Here is a 19,683-nt window from a genome sequence, read left to right on the forward strand (position 1 = left end):
ATTGTTTTTAAGTTTAAAAAAAAAAGGAGCAGAAAAAAGCGAAGAGGAACTCAGAGTGAGCGGACTATGCTCATGAGAGAAAACCTGAAGCATGCAGCTTGCGGATGTTGGGTTGTTTTGAATTAACAATCCCAGCATGCTCTGAAACTGATGCAACCACTTTTTATAGAGGCAGCATAGAAAAGTGGCTGAACCAACCACGAACAAGGAAGGAGAGAAGCAGAAGAGAGCAGGTAGTGTGGGATGAAGTACTTCTCCGAAAACAATAGCTGGAATTCAAAACAAAACAGGAAAATAAAACAAATAATAAAAAAGTTTGTTGCTTCAAAGTTTCCCAGACCTAAAAGTCACAGTGCCAAAAAAGAGGGCAAGGTAATTAAAGACAACCAAGAAGAATTGAGGCACCAAAGGAAAGTACACGCTAACTGTTCTACGTTTTGGGAAATGAATGCATTTTTACTTACAGATCATAAAGTTTGTTTTTGCATAGATATATCTGAAAGAAGAGAGCAAAGCTTACCGACAGAGTTAGTGAGCGTTACACAGAGACCTTGGGAGTCCAGTGTCCATTCAAAAGGAAAGTCACAACAACAACCCCAAAACTGCCTCTGAACTGGAGTTCTCCCATGTCCTCGTGCAGCATATTTAAACATTGAATTTTTTAACAGAGTTCACCAATTAAAACCATTCTGTGAAGTCGAGTGCTTTGATAAATTGCTTGATAGCACAGCGCTCAAGAGACCTGCGTTCCTTCTCTATTTTCATCGCTCATTACCAAGTCAAGAGTTGATAAACATCCTTTTAGTGCCCAATTCTTAAGCGTTTCTCACTGGATGCATAACAATGAATTCATTACCACTGGTACACAATTTGCATTGTCAACGTGGGGGGGGGGACATTGAAAAAGAGAGGAGGTGTATAATCTACAGACCCTGGAAATATGGGGCATATCACAATAATCCAGTCCTTATGACATGACCAGCAAGGACTAAGGAAAGAAAAATAATAATTGAACGGTGATATTGTTTCCTCTAGCATTATTATTCAAAGCAAACGAGAACATTGCTTTATTTAGCAAAGCTTCATGGCTCACACATGACAAGAACCCCAAATCCACAGCACATAATTCAGTTTAAACATCTAACAGCAAGGCATTTGTCGTGTTGTGTAGGAGTTTCAAATTACTGTACAGCAGCCAAAAAGGTAACAATGAAAACTGATTAATGTGTAAAGATCTATCTGCATGTATAGAATTCCTGCCAAAAGCATATCTTCAAGCAAGTTTAAAAATGTCTTTTTGATAGCTACATGTGTCTCTGGTCACTAGTTGTTATTCTTCCCTAACGTAAAAGGTCAATAATATCAGCTGTGGCGAATTTAGAGTGACAAGAATGAAATCTGATGCAAGTGTAGGGCCAACTGATTTGACAAGATCTGCTATGCATAAAAGGGGAGGTGGCAAAACATTACCCAGGAAAAATAAATAAATAGACATCCTAAGCTGGCTTACAAATGAGTGTGCACAGTTAAAAATATTTAATTTCTGATATTTCCATTGTTTCATGAACTCCACTGTCACAAGCAATTAGCCGTGTTTCCTATTCCAGTTACAAAACATGACATACTATGTTGATCTCAATGGTTGTTTTCTAGGAAAACAACACAACACATATGAATATTGTACAAGTGACCAAACATGCTTACTCTCCCGCAAAGTAATTACCCTGCGTACCATTTCATGTTCTTAAAAAAAAGAGAGGAAGATTTTGCCCTAGCCTTATTTATCCTGCAAGCTATGGCATATTTTTTTAAAATTTATTTTCTTTTTCTTCTTTTTTTAAAAAGCAGCTTAGTCGTCTCACTGAAACAGGAAACCAGCGTTAATTTTAGTAGCAAAATCGCCTTACCTTCAATTTTGGCATACTCTGAGAGCCGTGTATAGTTAGTCAATGCAGCTTGCTCTAAGCATTTACGGATGACGGTCTTTACCTCCTCTTGAGGGACTGGAGTAACTATGTCTTTCATCAAAACCTTGATATAAGAAACACTGATTTGTTGTGTCATCTTGAAATTAACTGCTTTTGTTTTCAATTTCACCCACCTAAAAGATTTCGAAGGGTTCACAGTGCCCTTTGTCTCCCTCTACTGGTTAGAACACAGGCAGCAACAGCATTGCCCATTGCATCTTGGGAACTATTGAACCTGATCACCCTGGCCCATGGTTCTAGGTGTTTTGCGTTTTGAGGAATGTAAAACGTGAGGAACGTGAGGAAGTGGGCTGCTAGGAGTGGAAATCCAGCAACATCTGGATGGCACTATATTTAGGCTACCTGTGCATGAGATGTTAAGATAAAATGATTGGTTCACAAGGTTCATTATTATTAGATGTACGGATTAATTGCACCAGCCCTAAAGTACTTGTTCAATTAGAGCTGAGTTCAATAAGAGTTCAGGTTTTTCTGCTAGCAGGATAAAACTATGACTTTATGGCACAGAAAATTGCAATTAGAATTCTAGGTGTTATAAAATATCCACGTGTACATGAAGCTTTAAGCTAGTGTTGTTCATAGAGTCAGGAGAGGCCAAGAGGGAACCCAGCCCAACCAAACCCACCCATGAAATCTGGACCACGGTGTGTCCCAAGTAGAGAGCAGGTGTAGTGAAGAATGCTGCTCAAATGAAACGACACTCACAAACATGCCAGGGGATGAAAAGCCCCTTCATTTCCAATATGATTGGAAGGAAAATGGCATCCAGACTCCACATATATAATCGAAGTCAATATAAATTCTGCTGAATGAAAAGAGCCAAATATGAGAACTGGATTTTTTAAAAAAACCAACCTTTCAGGACCCTTACGCTTACCCTTTCCAGGAGTGATAGTGTGGCTTTTAAAGCGCCTTCTGGCCGGCCGAATGGAAAGCAATACCTAGGGTAAATACATAGCATTTTTGGATACGTGCAAAATGTTTTAAAAGCTAACAAATGATTTACACCCATATTGCAAGTCCCAGTCACTCCCCACTTATGTGTTTCAAAGTGAATAAGGAAAACAAGGTGGGCAGGGGGGTGGGGAGGGGCAAGGCAGGGAGAGGAAGAAATTGCTATTTTGGTTCTGAAACTGGAATAGCATTACTTTATCAAAACCAAAACCCCAATCTTCTGGCTGCTTTTAGTTAATAAGTACTGACAAGATAAAAAACAGAAAAAGGCAATTGTTTATAACATGGAGACATTCCACTGTAGACTTCTATTCTAAACCTTTCATGGCAAAAATGCACACATAATTCCATTTTACATTTTCTGTGTAACATCTCTATGACTGAACTGTCAGTGCCATCTATATGCTAACATATAGTACACTAAAATCACTTTAAAAGTTCCTGCTGTTTATGCAAGTAATCATCACTGCAGCATCTGAAACGCAGCAAGTTGGCTCTTTGTCTGGAAGGTGAAACATCAGTCATTACCTAAAATGTGTGATTTGATTTTCCAGTAACAACCGCAGCCTCTCTTTGATTTCTTCAAACCGCTCTTTTTCTTCTACTGTTACCGTTCCTATTCCATCAGGCCTGGAGGAGAAAAGCTATGAATAAGTTGCATTTTACCTCATGACTTTTATGAATCATCAGCACTGTAATGCATCACATTATAGTCAAAACAATTATACAAATAAATAAGAGTATTTGAATGTTGGGTTTCCAGACTTGGATTACCTGAAATCAGTGGTACCAGAGAGCCTGAATAGCAGCTGTGTTTTTTTGGGGGTGGGGAACCTGTGGTCCTTTAAATATAATTGGGCTCCAGCTTCCATCAGCCCCAGACAGCACAGCTAGTGGCTAACAATGACAGGGGTTATAATTCCAGTTATATTCCTGCATTGCAGGGGGTTGGACTAGATGACTCTGGGTGTCCCTTCCAACTCCACATATGATACCTGGAGGGTCACAGGGCCCCCATCCCTGGAGTACCCCCATTCACTTCAAGGCCACTGCTAGTTCCTTGCCCAACACTGGGCATCTCTGCTGGGTTGAAATTCTTGGATAGTATTCATTGCAGCCTCAATAAAGGCACAGGGCTAAGGCAGTAAATTGTGTTGCCTCTAAGTAACTCATGTGGGAGGCAAATCTCTGAATATCATATATTTCTCCATACCTACAAGACTGCCTTTCCCCATGTGAACCTGCTCCTAACCTGAGGTTACCATCTGAGGCCCATATCTGTAAGCCACCTCTGGATCAGGTCTGCAGGGTGTGTGAGTGGGACTCGCACCAGTTTAGATCCTGGCCTACTTGCTTTCAGCTATTAGGATCAAAGGTGTGAACGATGCAGTGTGAGGAAGTACAAACGCAAGGAGGAGCAAGGTTTTTCTCCTGTGGAAGTGTCTGTGCTTCTTTTGAAAGCAATCGAAATAAGCAGAGTTCTTCCTACGTGCAGAATGCAGTTCTTTGAACAACGCCTAGTAGTACCAAATTAATTATTTTACCTCAGCAAGTAATGCGTTGCTGTGAAACTCCCACCCATGTGCAAAGCAGTTAAGCACAAGTTGACTTAAATCTGTCAGTTTGCATTTCTTAGTGCAGAAAGTATTGATCTGGTGTGTAGGGATCTTTCCTATTCTACTTAATTCAAGAGGGTTCTGGAAGCTTCTTTGTATGAAAGAGATAAGCAAAAGGTCCTGATGTTTGGGTTATTCCCTCAGAGAAGCTGAGTACAGTTGGTTTAAACTGGTTCTGTTATCTCTTTCAGTCATGGTCATGCTGACTATAAAAGTAGGGCTGGAAGGAGCCTGGGTTTCACTTTCTCTTTCTATCGCTTTTTCTTCTGGTGTGGCATTCTGTACATACAGTAGTATTATATATATATTATATTATATATATATACACACACACACACACACACACACAGAGAGAGAGAGAGAGAGAGAGAGAGAGAGAGAGAGAGAGAGTGTGTCCAGTAGCACCTTAGAGACCAGCTAAGTTTGGTGAGAGCCAGTGTGGTGTAGTGGTTGAGAGCGGTAGTCACGTAATCTGGGAAACCGGGTCCGTGTCTCCGCTCCTCCACATGCAGCTGCTGGGTGACCTTGGGCCAGTCACACTTCTTTGAAGTCTCTCAGCCCCACTCACCTCACAGAGTGTTTGTTGTGGGGGAGGAAGGGAAAGGAGATTGTTAGCCGCTTTGAGACTCCTGAAGGGGAGTGAAAGGCGGGATATCAAATCCAAACTCCTCTTCTTCTTGGTATAAACTTTCGTGTGCAGGCACATTTCTGAAAGCTTATACCAAGAACAAACTTAGTAGGTCTCTAAGGTGATACTGGACAATTTTTTTAGTTTTTTTATATATTTCGACTGCGTCAGACCAACACGGCTACCTACCTGAATCTGTACATAGTATGCTTAGTGTTAAGGTTTAGATTTATTATGTTATTGTAAGTTTAAGTTAAGTCTGCTGCAACTGAGTTTCTTATGGACAGTGCCAATCCTGAATGTATTGGATTTGTGACCATTATGCTCATTTGCCTTCAGTAGTAATAAAGCTTTGCTGGATGAAATACAATTGCCTCTGGTCTATTTTTTGGGGAATCCTTCAACGTATTTAAGATGTTACTCTGCTAACAATACATTGGAATCTACTCTGGATCAATATTGAGTAGAATTCCATGACAAAATCGAAGTGCTCTGCTTTAACTGTTTTGCCGGGGTGGGGGACTTCAAAATGCAGGCCTCCTGTTCTCTCTGCCTGGTCCTAGGAACTTTCTCCAAGCCACATCTCTCCCCAAGCTGGAGCTTGTACTGGTCCTGCTGTGCACTGACCTTGAGTGCTTCCACCTGGTTGGGGTGTATCCTTGAACCCACAATATTGCCTTTTGTTTTGCCTGGAAGGAGAGTGAGGAGTGTGTCTCTCTGTGTGTAGACCCTAGCCTACCACACAATGGTAACATTTACATTTGCTGCTCCACCCACTCACTTTTGCCCCTCCCACATACCATTGTCATGTAGCCCCTGAAAGGTTGCCCACAATGGAATGTGTCCCTCAGGTTGAAAACAGTTCCCCATCCTATGATCCCTCTGTTACATGGATGTGGTCGAGAAAAACCAAAGGCAAAAGCCAAGACTGTGGATCGGAGGAATTGTGCAAATTCTCTGTATACCCAAATTGGCAGGCGCGGTCATATGCTGTTCCATTGAATAATCCATGCAAAAGGTAATGAACTACTCTAATCCATTCCAGAAAATAAGTCAACAAACCAGACAATTAGCAACACTATTTCCTACTACTGGCAATTTCCTAGTGTGTGGACTTGTGTGCTAGCACTCAGTTTGTAACTGTAAGTCTCTCTCTCTGTTGGGAAGAGTAATGGAAGAAGTCTTAAAACTGAACAAATGTTCTTACTTAAAGGCCTCCTCCCGTGTTTGGATTAAAGCTTTGTAAACCCTTCGTATTAGACTAGTTTGGCTATACAAAAGACTTGGCAAGGGATTACAAAGCTTCTAATGAACCTCCTGTCAGGGGTTAATTGGTAAGCTTTATTTTTCCTTTTAATGAATCAGAATGCTCCTAACTTTTTTAATATATAAAAAATACAATCTGTACAGTCAATATTTCATTGACCTAAAGATGCAGAAACCTCAAAATATAATAAATATTAGCACTTGATGTTAAATATGGTTAAAACTCACCCATTTAAAACAAAGGCATTATATACTTTGGAAATGCATTTTTGTCTTTTTTATTTAAAGTGATGAAGTGAATTTTAAGCACTCAAAAATAAACACTCATAAAATTGGGTTGCCTATCACTAATCCTGTATACATATGTCCTATTGAGGAAAAGAGAGATTTACATGTTTGATAGGTTCCTAGCCCATGTATTTAGATTATTCTATGGTATTACTGTTTGAATTCAGTATACATTTTATACACCAAGCTTGGGTGAATAAAAATATTGATTTAGGCCTCAACTGGAAACATCACTAGGAGAAGACATAAAGCAGTACAAAAGTATATTGTTTTGGCCTCATTTCTGCTTAAATATATAGTTGTATGAAAATTTAGCAGGCTGTTTAGTTTGAAACATTTAACTACTGAAACACTTAGAAGGTTTTAAAATTCCTTATTCTAGAAAATGTTACCGCTAAAGTTGCTGTCTTAGAATCACTTACCTGGAAGTAAGCCCCATTGAGCTCAATGGGGCTTACTTCTGAGTAGGCATGTTTCAGATTGCATGGTATGTTTTTGTTTTATAGTAAGTGAGCATTCCTACAATAAGACAAAAGTGACAGCATAGAGCAGGGGTCAGCAAACTTTTTCAGCAGGGGGCTGGTCCACTGTCCCTCAGACCTTGTGGGGGACCGGACTATATATTTTTTTCGGGGGGTGGGGTGGGGTGTGTGAACGAATTCCTATGCCCCACAAATAACCCAGAGATGCATTTTAAATAAAACGACACATTCTACTCATGTAAAAACATGCTGATTCCTGGGCCATCTGTGGGACGGATTTAGAAGGCGATTGGGCCGAATCCGGCCCCCGAACCTTAGTTTGCCTACCCATGGCATAGAGTTTCAACTCACAGTGCTTGGAGACACTGCTCAAAAGGCCAAATGGAAGGCCTCATTGTAATTTCAAAGAAATATGCAAGCACAGAACCTTAACTGCTCAAAATGAAGGGCACTGCTAATTTTCAAATCAACTGCTTATTTTAGAGAAGGTCCGTTTAACTAAAAGTAATTCTCAAACTAATTAGGGACGGCAGCCTAAGATATAGGAAATATTTGTTTACTGAGATAAATTAAAAGGTTTGAAAGACAAATGCCAGGCAAGTACACAAGTTATGTTGTTGATGTGATAATTGTAGCTATCACTTGATAACCTGAACGTGTGAAACTGTTACCGCTAGTTATTACATGATCAAGTTATTACAGATCATTGCCTCTTGTCAGGCACTTGCCCAATAAGGGAAAAATCCAAGATAGGAGGTGATAAGCCCATCATGTGTAGTTGCCCATCTCATGTTGTCAAACTATTATTAAACGAAATGTGTGATTTTTCCCTGATTGCAGCAATAACCTATGAAGTGTGTTACTGAAAATGTCTTGACATGAGTCTAAATGCAGAAGAAAACAAAATGTGGCTCAAAAACTTGTTCTTTTCCTGTACTCCTTTTGTTTTAAAGACATCAATTTAGAACTTATGGTGAACCCTACATGCTTACTACGGAGTGAGCGGCTTCTTCCAAAAAAGACAAAATGGTAACCACAGACTACAGATGGCAATGGCTGACACTCTGATTCTGAACACATTGCAGGAGAAAGTACTTCCAATTGTGTTTGGGGTCAGAGCACCAGACTGCTGCTTATTTTGCTGCACTTCACAAAACACTACCGAGCCACTCCTTTTGTAGGCTCAAGGAAGTTTACTAGAGCAATAAAACTAGCACTGCGCTGAAATCTGCTGCCCAATTTCTTTAAAGCTTTCTTCCCCCACAAAAGTAGCCTCCATTTTTTTCTGCAGAGTTGAGCACACTTTATTGGTGACTGAGGGTGTTGGGTATATTTTTCTTTCCATTCAACATTTCCCCAGCACTCCCCTGTCATGGCTGCCTGTGCTTCCTGATCTGAAAAAGCCCTATGGGAGCAGTCTTTTATTGGCAATGAAAGGCCATAACGTTTTCCCATGAGCTTTGACGGAAGCATGGGAAACTGGGAGACTGGCTCCCAAGTACCTGAGATAAGAGAGCTTGCCACCCTCCCCCCATGAAAAATCATTCCTTTAACATAAAAATATACATAAAATAATAATCTTTCTGCATTGAGTCATTGAAAAGTGAATACTTTAAAAATAAACAGACCAACAGCTGTCAGAGACCTGGTAGGCAGCTTCCCATACATTGCCAAGAATATTATAGTGTTTTCAGGAATGATGGACAACAAGGGGGGGCTTAAGAATACAAACCACTTGAGAGATGGCTTGCTGAATGGAAGAAAGTAGCGTACGTTCACAAAACACCAAAGCAATCCTGAAAGATAAACACACAACTGCCCTATGCCCCACTCACGACAATTTCACCAACATTTTCTCTCTCCTTTCTTAAAGTTCAAATGCAATACCCCTTTTTATTAATTGAGAGAGAATAGTTGGAAAAAAGAAAAGAAAACACAGACTAATTTAATCAGAATACTAAATATGTACCTATATCTGTATCTATTTGTGAAACAAAATAAAAAAAATCCTTCCAGTAGCACCTTAGAGACCAACTAAGTTTGTCATTGGTATGAGCTTGAAGGAATTTTTTTATTTTGTTTTGACTACAGCAGACCAACATGGCAACCTACCTGTAACTATATCTATTTGTGAATTAGCTCGGGTCTCCCAAGCTGCCTGAGAAAAAGCTTTATTTTACCAATAATAAAGAGAATATTGGAGTACCTGAAGGAGCTTTCCATTGAGAGACCCCTGAGAAGAAGGTGCTGGCAGTGGGGAGTGCTGATGCCTTGCTGGCCTCACCCTTAAGGCCTGTATACTCCCAAGCATTTTCAGGTACATCTACTGCTGTTTGAACGCATGGGGATTATAGTTTCCAGTGCCTCCCAACCCATTTTTTTTTTTGATGCGGGAGCTACTAGAAGCTAGAGTTGCAACTAAATTGTAGCAGCATCAGAAAGCTTCCACAGGTCAGTAGCCAGTGAGGGGACAGGACAGAACAATTGGGTAGAATCACTGCAGCAGCTCCATGCTGTTGAAGTGACCGGGTCTGGATCAAGTTCAGTGTGGGCCAGCGATAACTGTGAGAGTGGGTCAGGATCTAGCAGAATGCAGGTTGGCTCTGCATAACCCACCACCTACCACCACTGGTGGTGTTTTGGGGCTTTCTGCTGGTTTAGGGTACCACCAGGGGACTTCCTGGATGGGTGCATCCAAGGAATTATGCTTGACAGCTCAGCTGGAAAAATGGGATGCTTCAACTCAGTCCAACCCCACTTGCCCAGTCTGGTATAAGATGGTTGGTGTGTGTGTGTTCACTGCACTGTCACTCATTACCTCATGTGAAAACTACTTGTGAAAAATACTATGTCTGCATAGCTGTCCTTACAAAGTATTTTTTTCCTGTGTGTATTCCACTGTACCTGTGAGCAGAAACAGTGTATTTATTATTATTATTATTTTAAAAAATGTATTCACAACACTAGACGGAATTAATAATAATAAAATATCACAGCTGGCTTCTGTGTATCATGTAGCAACAAACTTCAGACAATCTACAGGTCAACTGTAGCCATTTTTGGAGCCGCCTGGATGTCTGGAAGGGCCTGCCAACTAAGAGCCATCACAACTGCAAGGACTTCCTTTCTCAAACAGCTGTGGACTATATTACATCTGACATGACGAGCATCTCTTGAATCTACCTTTCAAACATTCGGCAAACCATTTTCTCACTGTCCTTCACAAAGTTGACATTTTCAGCAGCATGATAGGAAAGATGTCATGTCGGCTGCTTTTCAAGTTCTTGTCACAGTGGTTAGCACCAGTTCTGTCATCTTTACTCTCCTCACAACCCCCCATCTTTAGCCATGTCACAAATAATAATACTTCCAATGTTTTTTGTCAAATTCCAAATACTACCACCCAGCTGCACATCTTTTGGAAATTTATGAGTTATGTTAATTCTTGTTGCTCATCTCCCCAGAAGCTGAAGCACCATGATTTCATTAATTAAGTACAAATCTGTAGACGGCACTATGATTATATAAACATAAATTAAGAGCCCTGCACTTATTTTTATATACTTGAAGGGAAATGGAACCATTGTCATTAACGATCATATTATCTCAATTTATATATGTGTGCTTCCTCCCACCTTCAAATTAATGTTTGGGGCATTCTTGCTCTTAGGATTTCCTTTTCTCTGCTGCATTTGGAACATTCTCTTGTTGCAAAGCAAGCAGTCGAAGGCAACAGAATATACCAGTAATCAAAAGGCATTATTGGTGGGAGAAGAAATCCACATTGCTGCTGTAGATGTGTGTGTGTTTAGGTGCCACTTCCGAGACATTTCAATATTTGATGTTTACAAGTGTAATCACAGGTTTCTGCAGCTTGTGCAATTTGTATTTTACCATTTTATGTCCAATGATTAAAAAAAGTGTACATAATGTCACATTTAAATGTAGTTATGTCGTGCTTGGATCCAGATCAGGAATACAAAACATGAGGAAGGACAGAAACAGTGCAAAGAAACGTCAGACTTGTGGTGTCTGTAAATCTCTATGTAGTCACACAAAGAATTGCAGACATGTTACAGTGCAGGCACCTCTATATGAATTTAGGTCAACCTACAGAATTGGAAATATCTCAGTCTTGAACGGTAGCAGATTCCCCCCGCCCCCCCATTTTGATACTGTTTGGATTCTGCTAGAGAAATTAATAGGGCATAATAGTACAGATGGGTGTTGGGGGGTGGAGAGAAAAAGGAGGTTGGGATAGTGCCAGGAAAAGGTGCCTTTATGATGAGATATTAAAACCCTAAATTAGCTGTTCATAGTGTGCATTTTAAAATATTGTAAACACATTACACGAGAAGCTAAAATGTCCCTGTCTACTCCTAATATTACTCATTGACTAATTATTAATCAGCCCCCAAAGAAATCTTTCTGAAGTGAGTTGTCAAGTTTAAAAATAAATGGTCTCGTGGCAAAGACAATATTCCCCCCCCCCAACTGCTTCTTTGTGCAAATCGCAGGGTTAATTATAAATTATAATTAGGACCAGAGGTCCTAAGGCCACGATTTCTTTCTGGAAACCCCACCTCCCCCACCATGCCCTTTTCTAATTGTACACGGTGCCTCGGGGGCTAGTTATGCTGCTCAAGCAAATATATCAAAATCATTTCTTTTAAACCAAGGAGTACTATACGAGGCAATAGCATGCATTTGTGTGCAATTATAAACACATATTATAGCTCTTTGGGGTTAATCCCTTTGACATTTGCCTGTTCCAGTGTGGCTTTGAAATGAACACAGTGTCTTTTACACCTTTCATGATAACCTCTCCCGTTCTTGGGAAAAAATGCCCATTAGTAGGCACGTACAGCCTGATAAATACCTGATCCGAACTGGTGAAATTTAAAAGCTCAAAGCCCTCCTTTCTTTCCTTTTTCTACACCATGGGCCCTTGAAAGTGTTTTGCGGTGCAGAGGACTTACAATACCTGTGACTATTATGATGCAAAGAGCATGTCCAGATGGCTGCCTGGCTGTAAGCCCAGGCGTATTGTGTTATTACATAACCATGTCACATCAGAAATGCAGCTGTTACCGGCAAAGGGCAAATTGAGTGCTGCTCCCAACATGCATGACCACACCTGGTTTCATCTACTGGTTCTTGCCTGTTCTGCTGCAACCATGCCATCACGTCACATGGGAAAACCTTGATTGAGACGGTATGAAGGGGCTAATGTGCATACTTGGCCATTGCTGTATTTTTGTGGCTAACATTGGCAGAGCTATAGATCTAATTTCTCTTGCATTGCTCAAGGCTGACATCCACTACTTGGGTGAGCAGCATGTTCATTAGTACCTCTCATGGAAACTCTCTTATATACAAAGGTCAAGTTAACATATGTAGAACCTTGCTGGATCACGCCAAATGCCTGAATAGTTCAGTTGGTAGAGCATGAGACTCTTAATCTCAGGGTCAAGGGTTCGAGCCCCACGCTGGGTGAAAAATTTCTGTATTGCAAGGCATTGGACTAGAACAGGCATAGGCAAACTCAGCTCTCCAGATGTTTTGGGACAACTTCCATCATCCCTAGCTAACAGGACCAGTGGTCAGGGATGATGGGAATTGTAGTCTCAAAACATCTGGAGGGCCGAGTTTGCCTATACCTGGACTAGAAGACCTTAGTGGTAACTTCCAGTGTACGATTCTATGAAACCTGCTCCAGAGCCCTATTTCCTGTAGTGAATAACCAAGTAAGAATATAAGTAGAGCTCTATTGGATCAGACCAAAGGCCTATCTGGTCCAGCATCTCCCCCCCCCACCCCATATTAGCCAACCAGAAGTCCATGAGAAGGCCACCAGCGCAAGAGCACTTTCTACTATTGTTCTCAGAGGCACACTGCCTCAGGTCCTGTAGGTAACTGGGAGATATTGGTGTAATAGTTTAGGACAGGACTTTTAACCAGTGGTGCTTCACAGTATATCAGGTGGTATAAGCAGTACTGCTTGAAAAGCACAAGTCAGAATGATGGACTAAGATTGGAGAAGGGCCATAGTCCAGGGGTAGAACACATACTTTAAAAAACAGAAGGTCCAAGGTTCGGTCCCTTGTGTCTCCAGATAGGACTGGGGAAATAATTCTTTCTGAATTCCCAGAGAGCCAGTGTCAGCCAGTGTAGACAACACTGATCTAGCTGGACCCTATGTTCCCATGAGAGACCCAGATTCAAATCCTTGCTCAGCCAAGAATCTTCCCGGATGACCTTGAGCCAATCAGTCTCTCACACACCACAGGGTTTTTGTGTGAATAACAAGGATAGGTATCGCCTTGAGCTTCTTGGAAGAAAGGCGGGACAAAAAAATGTGTTTATTTTTTAAAAAGGTTTGTGCACAAAGAAGTATTTCCTATTTTAATTTATATATGTAAAATGATAAGGGGCCAAAGCTATGCTGCGCCAAATCAAGAAAGTGAGTTGCAGGTGGGATATTTGAAACATTTGTTCATACTGCGCCATCTTACTGGTTCCCTGTCTTTGGACATGGTAAAGACTGGTACTTTTTTTTTCTTAGATGACTGGATAAAGGAGGGTGTGACCAATACAAGAAAAATAGAAGAGGTGTTGGAAATGTGTGGTTTATTAAACCTCACATGTTCTGAGTGAAGACTCTCTGGTTACAAATGCACTATAAATTTAAAGCACATTTGAAGCATGTTTCAACCTCCTCAAAGAATTCTGGGCACTGTAGAACATGGAAGATGCCTCCTAATACACTCTCTCAGCTGAAACTTTCTTCAAAGAACCTCCCTCCTAGTGGTCAGAAAGGAAAGCGCCCCCAATGCTTTTGCTCACTGGATGGAGAGGCTAGGGGGAATGTAGTGAATTAGTCCCAGTGCCTTTTGAGTTTCTTTGTCAGGGCACTCATTTACTTACTTACTTACTTACTTACTTACTTACTTACTTACTTACTTACTTACGCATAGTAAAGGTTTGGTCTAGGACAGAAAAGCAAAGCTTAAACTGTGGAAGGGAAACCAAATTAGGTACGGTGAACATGGCTGCATTTGCCTTGCTGACATCTGGACAGGGAGGCAAAATTGTAGCAGAGGTGGGAGGAGGGAGGGGTCCTCATTGCCACAGTATTTATGCTCCACAAGGCTCTCCAAGGCTCTCAGAGTCTTATTACATGTTGAAAAAGCAAAACTATAGGGGAACAGATATTCTGCCCAAAAAGCTCTTGGGGGAGGGGGCTAACTTTACATGCTAAAATAAAATGGCAACACATATATATACTTTAAACTATCCAAACAGTGCAAATGAACTACAGACAAATACTAACAATTGTACAATTATTGCCATGTTTCTTCTCTGTAACCATTCATTTCAGTGAGAGAGTGAAGCATGGTCTCAATTCACTTCCACTGAGATATACAGTACTTGAAAGGGATCTGCATGGATTGTGTCCAACATAAACAGGGCCCAATCCAGTTGGCCCCTTCTGCATAGGGTTCGATGTACACAATTGTCCCCATAAGTGTAGCATTCCACTTACAGAAGAGCTACCTGTAGGGCAAGGGGTGGGTGGGTGGCATCCAATTCCTGAGCTGTGTGCAGGAGGAGGTGGCAGGTGGCTTGTGCTGGGTGGCTTGTGCCCCTTGGCTATCCCTGCCCACTTCTTCTATTTTAGGAATTTTACGTCCCTAGATTAAAAGCAACGGAAATATAGAACCAATCCATTCCACACATAAATAAGCTTGCTGAATTCACACATACAGTGGTGCCTCGCAAGACGAAAAGAATCCGTTCTGTGATTCTCTTCGTCTAGCGGTTTTTTCGTCTTGCGAAGCAAGCCCATTGAAGGATTAGCGGATTAGCGCTATTAGCGCTATTAGCGGCTTTTAGCGGCTTATCTGCTGATCGGATTAGCTGATAAGTGGCTTAGCGGCTTAGAAAAAGGGGGGGAGGAAAAAAAACCAGCAGGAACTCGCAAGACATTGTCGTCTTGCGAAGCAAGCCCATAGGAGATTCGTTTTGCGAAGCACCTCCAAAACGGAAAACTCTTTCGTCTAGCGAGTTTTCCGTCTTGCGAGGCATTCGTCTTGCGGGGCACCACTGTAATGCTGAACCATGGTTTAGCATTATGAGAATAAGATTGTGGAAGCTGAATACACACTCTATCTATCTATGTCCCAAAGAAAGAAATTCCATTATACATCTCAGGGAGAAGAAAAATAATATTATAAAGTTATATTATAAACTAAAAAATGTTTTTTTGATTTTCTAAGAAACAGAAAGAAAGTAAATTCTATCATTGCCTGGAAAGTAGTTCTTCCTAATATAACATCTAAGTAGTCAACTGACAAAATCTTCCCAGCAAAGTCTGAAAATATACAGTGCAAAACTCTCTTTTTGCTTTGTAGACATTTCACATGATATGGCGCAGGGGTCACAGCTGAGCTAGAGGTGTATTTCTAACAGCAGCCATTTTATTCCTGTCCTGCACTGACACTGATCAGCTACCCCAGAACTGTATTCATGAAGCAGGACCCTGGATAGCTTCTAGTTAGTTTCTTTCCTCTGATGGCCTGTCATTCTGTCAGTCCTGACCTTCAGGCTGTCCTGCACCATCTGAATCACATTCTCTCTGCACTTTCTCGCTGACTGCAAGCTACTGTTGTCTCACTGTCTGACCTTACACAAACACAATACAAACAGACAACCCACCTCAGCTCCATCACTGTCTATCGCTTACATGGGAGATTGATAGCCACACAGAATTCTTTCTCTTCGACCTTCATTACTAGAGTGGCATATTCTGACTGACAGCCAACCTCATTTCTCAGAAAGCTAAACTGCCAGTTGTTGGTGGTGTGAGCTTTCTCCCCTTGATTTCTTTCAAAAATCGCCTTCATTAAGCAAATGGATTTACTCACAAGTCTAACAAGAGGCATGTTAAACACATCTGCTCTTAGCCAGAGAAAAGATGCTTTAAACATTGAAAAACAGAGAGAGCAGGATGGAGAGAAACATCTATAAAATAGTAATTAAGGCCACAGTTTTACACACTCTTACCTGGGATTAGTAAGCCATACTGAACTCAATGTGGCTTACTTCTGAGTAGACATGCATAGGATTGCATGGTAAGACATGAAAGGTTTGCGATTTCTCTCTGTCCAAAACTACAAGTGGAAATCAAGTGCCAATCTGTAAATCAGATACCTTAAGAATAGCCATGCTGGACTATCACTACCCTGTTTTGTCCTTTGCTAGAAAGAAAGGATGTTCTGGCCCCACAGGGTTCAGTTATTTAGTAATAGCAAATCTCTCTGTAGTATTAGTATTACCGTAAGTAGAAGGAATAATAATGCTGCTCCTTTAAGAAAAGGTAGTGTCTTTCCCCTTTCCAGACCTCAAGGCAGGCTGAGAAATGAAGGCACAGTAATTTTCTAGTTTCTATTGGCTCTACCCAGAGTGGGAAAAACCTCCCTCTCCCCTTTGCAACCTGGTTCAGTTTAGTTCTTGCAAGCCAAGGAAGAGGGGTAAACTCATTTGTTCTTACAGAACTCCATAGAGAACTTCATAACCACATTCATTCAAAGCCAAAGGAAAACCTACTGGAATGTGAGTAAATATCTCCACATGTGCCTTGTGAACTTCAATAAAATGCATGTTTGAGAGCTTTGTGGAGTTTTGTTTATACTATCCTAATTGAGTGAAGTCTCAGGACGGAACAAAGGAAGAAGGAAGAAGCCATTGTGATGTATTTGCCTACTTTAGAATTTGTCTGAGTGATCCTTTAACTTGCAGTGCTAATAGACTGAACTAGCATTTCAAAAATCACTTCAAGATCCACAGATGGTACAACAGTTAACACAATGGCTTTGCACACGATTACACTCTCTCTTTCTCTCTCTCTCTCTCTCTCTCTCTCTCTCTCTCTCTCTCTCTCTCTCTCTCTCTCTCATTGTAGCTACAGGTTTCATCAACAGATGCAAAAGTTGCTTTTATCAGCTGATTATACAGATTTCCAGTCATGCCTCTGTCAACCATAATCCACACAGCTCAGACTGAGCCTTAAGCGTGTAAGTAATCAATACTCCAAAAGCTCTAAAAATTAAAAATCCACTTCTTGCATAACTTAGCATAGGTAACCCACTGCCCCAAGTCTTGTGGAAATGTGTGAATGAAGCTGTGGTTCACACACCACGGCTGAAAATTTCCTCAGGCGCTTTAGAAAACTTCAACTTGCCTATTCTGAACCATGGTTCCAGTTACAGACAGGTAGCCGTGTTGGTCTGCCATAGTCAAAATAAAAAAATCCCTTCCAGTGCATGCACACGAAAGCGCATACCAAGAACTAACTTAGTTGGTCTTTAAGGTGCTACTGGAAGGGATTTTTTTATTCTGAACCATGTTACCTATCTCCCCCCCCCCCGCCCCCGGTCTTCTTGGTCCTTACAAACAACAAAAAGTTGAAGAGCTGAGAACCTCATACTCATGGGAAAGCTCTGTTTCTGACTTCAAATCTAGGAATGTCCTTGAACTGGACTTTGAACTAGCTCCTTCTCAAGATCTCTGCATGGCCCACTCAAGTTTATATGCTACAGCCTGTATCTTCCTTATCCACCATGTTTCTCATGCTGTAAATTAGCCCCTGGGTTAGATTGGTACTGGTGTACCAATAGAGCTTGGGACCAGCATACCAGAATTAAAGATCGTCTCACCCCTTAAAAACCCAGCCAATCACTGTGACCTACAGAAAAGGGCATCTTCATCAGGAGGCCTATTCTGTAGGAATTGGGCCTTTAGTGTCACAGTACCTGCCCTTTAGAACTGCCTCCTGTTACATAGGCGTCATCTCTATTACCTTTTCAGCACCTACTGAAGACCTTCCTTTTTCAAGAAGACTTTTAAGTGGAGATTTCCATCCCAGTCTGCATCTGCACTGGATTTGAAGTTGTTTTTATGTGGGTGTTTTTAATGCAGATTTTTTTTAATTGATGTGTATTTATTGTTAACTGCTTTGAGATGTTTTATGGGAAGTGATACCTAAATGAATGGATGGATGGATGGATGGATGAGTGAGAAACCCTGTGTTAGTGATTGCATGTGTGCTCATGGAACAGCATTAATACATTTGTGGTTTTCTTTTTCTTGCTCATATTTCTTGAGGTTCAAGCCAGTGTGCTCAGTGGCAGATACAAAACTCTGCAGTGCAACCTTGTAAAACTGCCATTTCTTACCTTTTGGGCTCTGGAGGTGGCTGGGGTTTGGAATCTTTCCTCTTTTTGGACTCCTTTTTGGAATCCTTTTTTGGCTCTACTTCGACGGCTGGGGGATTATTTGCCACTGGCAGTATGGCACCAAGTATCTCTTCCATTTTTTGACTTTGGGACATGACAGGGATGGTTTTAAGTGAAAAGGTAAGGGCAGCAGAAATGGAAAAAAAGGAAAAGTAACAAAAGAAATGTAACAGAAGAAATGAAAGAAAACAAGCTAAAAGCAAATAATAGAAACAACAACAGTATACTAATAATAAATGCCAACAGCGAACAAAAGAAGCAAATGAAAGCCATAACCAAAAAGAAAATATGGAGAAGCAAACTCTGTTAGCCTGACAAGATGGATAAAATGAACTGTGACTTTAGTGGCAGCCTTATAATGTGAAATACCGGCAATGTGTATAATAATTCGTGATGATGTTTACCAGAGAGCTTACAAAAACACTTCATTATTTTATAACACTCTGCTATTCGGTAGCATATGCAGAGCAGAGTGTGATATCTCACTGTATAGAATGCAACTTCCAAAAACAAAACCATCAGTGCAACAATACTGTCGCTGTCTATAGAGAAAGGAAACTTATCTCAGCAACACTTTCAGGCGTAAAATCTACTGTTTAATCCTAAAAGGCTGGAGTGAGCTTGAAATGGCTGTGCAGCTATTGTGGCTGCCAAGTGGCAAAAGTGTTTTTGTGTTTTATTTTTAACTTTCCATAGATGTTCTGTCTGGTTCACTGTAGCAGGCTCAACTGACAGTCTGGCAAGGGAAGGTAACTGCGGACCTTATAGATTAGTAAAGCCCTGGTAGACACTCATGTGTGGATAATTCACCATTATATTGAGGGATATTCTTAGTTCTGTACTGCATGTTAGTGGAGCCAACAAGGCAGAAAGTAGTTAGCACCGGCCAAAGGAAAGCCTTGCTTAAGTTTTACAAAGGACCTGGAAAAAAGGCAGAAGCCTATTTATTACCACTCCTTCCCCACTTCTCTTTCTCCTTTTATGATGTTAAAAATACCTGGAGGAAAGAGTCTCAGTTATTTCATCTCTGCTCTCTCCCATCCAATACAGAGACTGCAGGAAGATTCAAATGTATACATTTTTGTAAATAAACTCAAGTATATCTTGCAGCATTCTGATATATGGTTTAAAAGAGAGCTGGGGAACCTGCAGCCCAGTATATAT

General features: G+C 40.9%; 1 protein-coding gene across 8 annotated transcripts in view; it reads right to left on the reverse strand.

The window, feature by feature from the left end:
- The window catches only part of CADPS (calcium dependent secretion activator), a 357,825-nt gene that overhangs the window by 110,573 nt on the left and 227,569 nt on the right, over positions 1-19,683 (reverse strand). For all 8 annotated transcript variants that reach the window (XM_081183972.1, XM_081183969.1, XM_081183968.1 and 5 more), the window contains exons 14-16: positions 3,471-3,572; positions 2,866-2,929; positions 1,908-2,031 (exon numbers count right to left, since the gene is read on the reverse strand). In XM_081183972.1, coding sequence (XP_081040098.1) covers positions 1,908-2,031; positions 2,866-2,929; positions 3,471-3,572 — 290 coding nt within the window. The remainder of the gene's footprint in view (positions 1-1,907; positions 2,032-2,865; positions 2,930-3,470; positions 3,573-19,683) is intronic.

This window comes from Podarcis bocagei, assembly GCF_964188305.1.
Source record: "Podarcis bocagei genome assembly, chromosome: 2".
NCBI classification, from domain to species: Eukaryota; Metazoa; Chordata; class Lepidosauria; order Squamata; family Lacertidae; genus Podarcis; species Podarcis bocagei.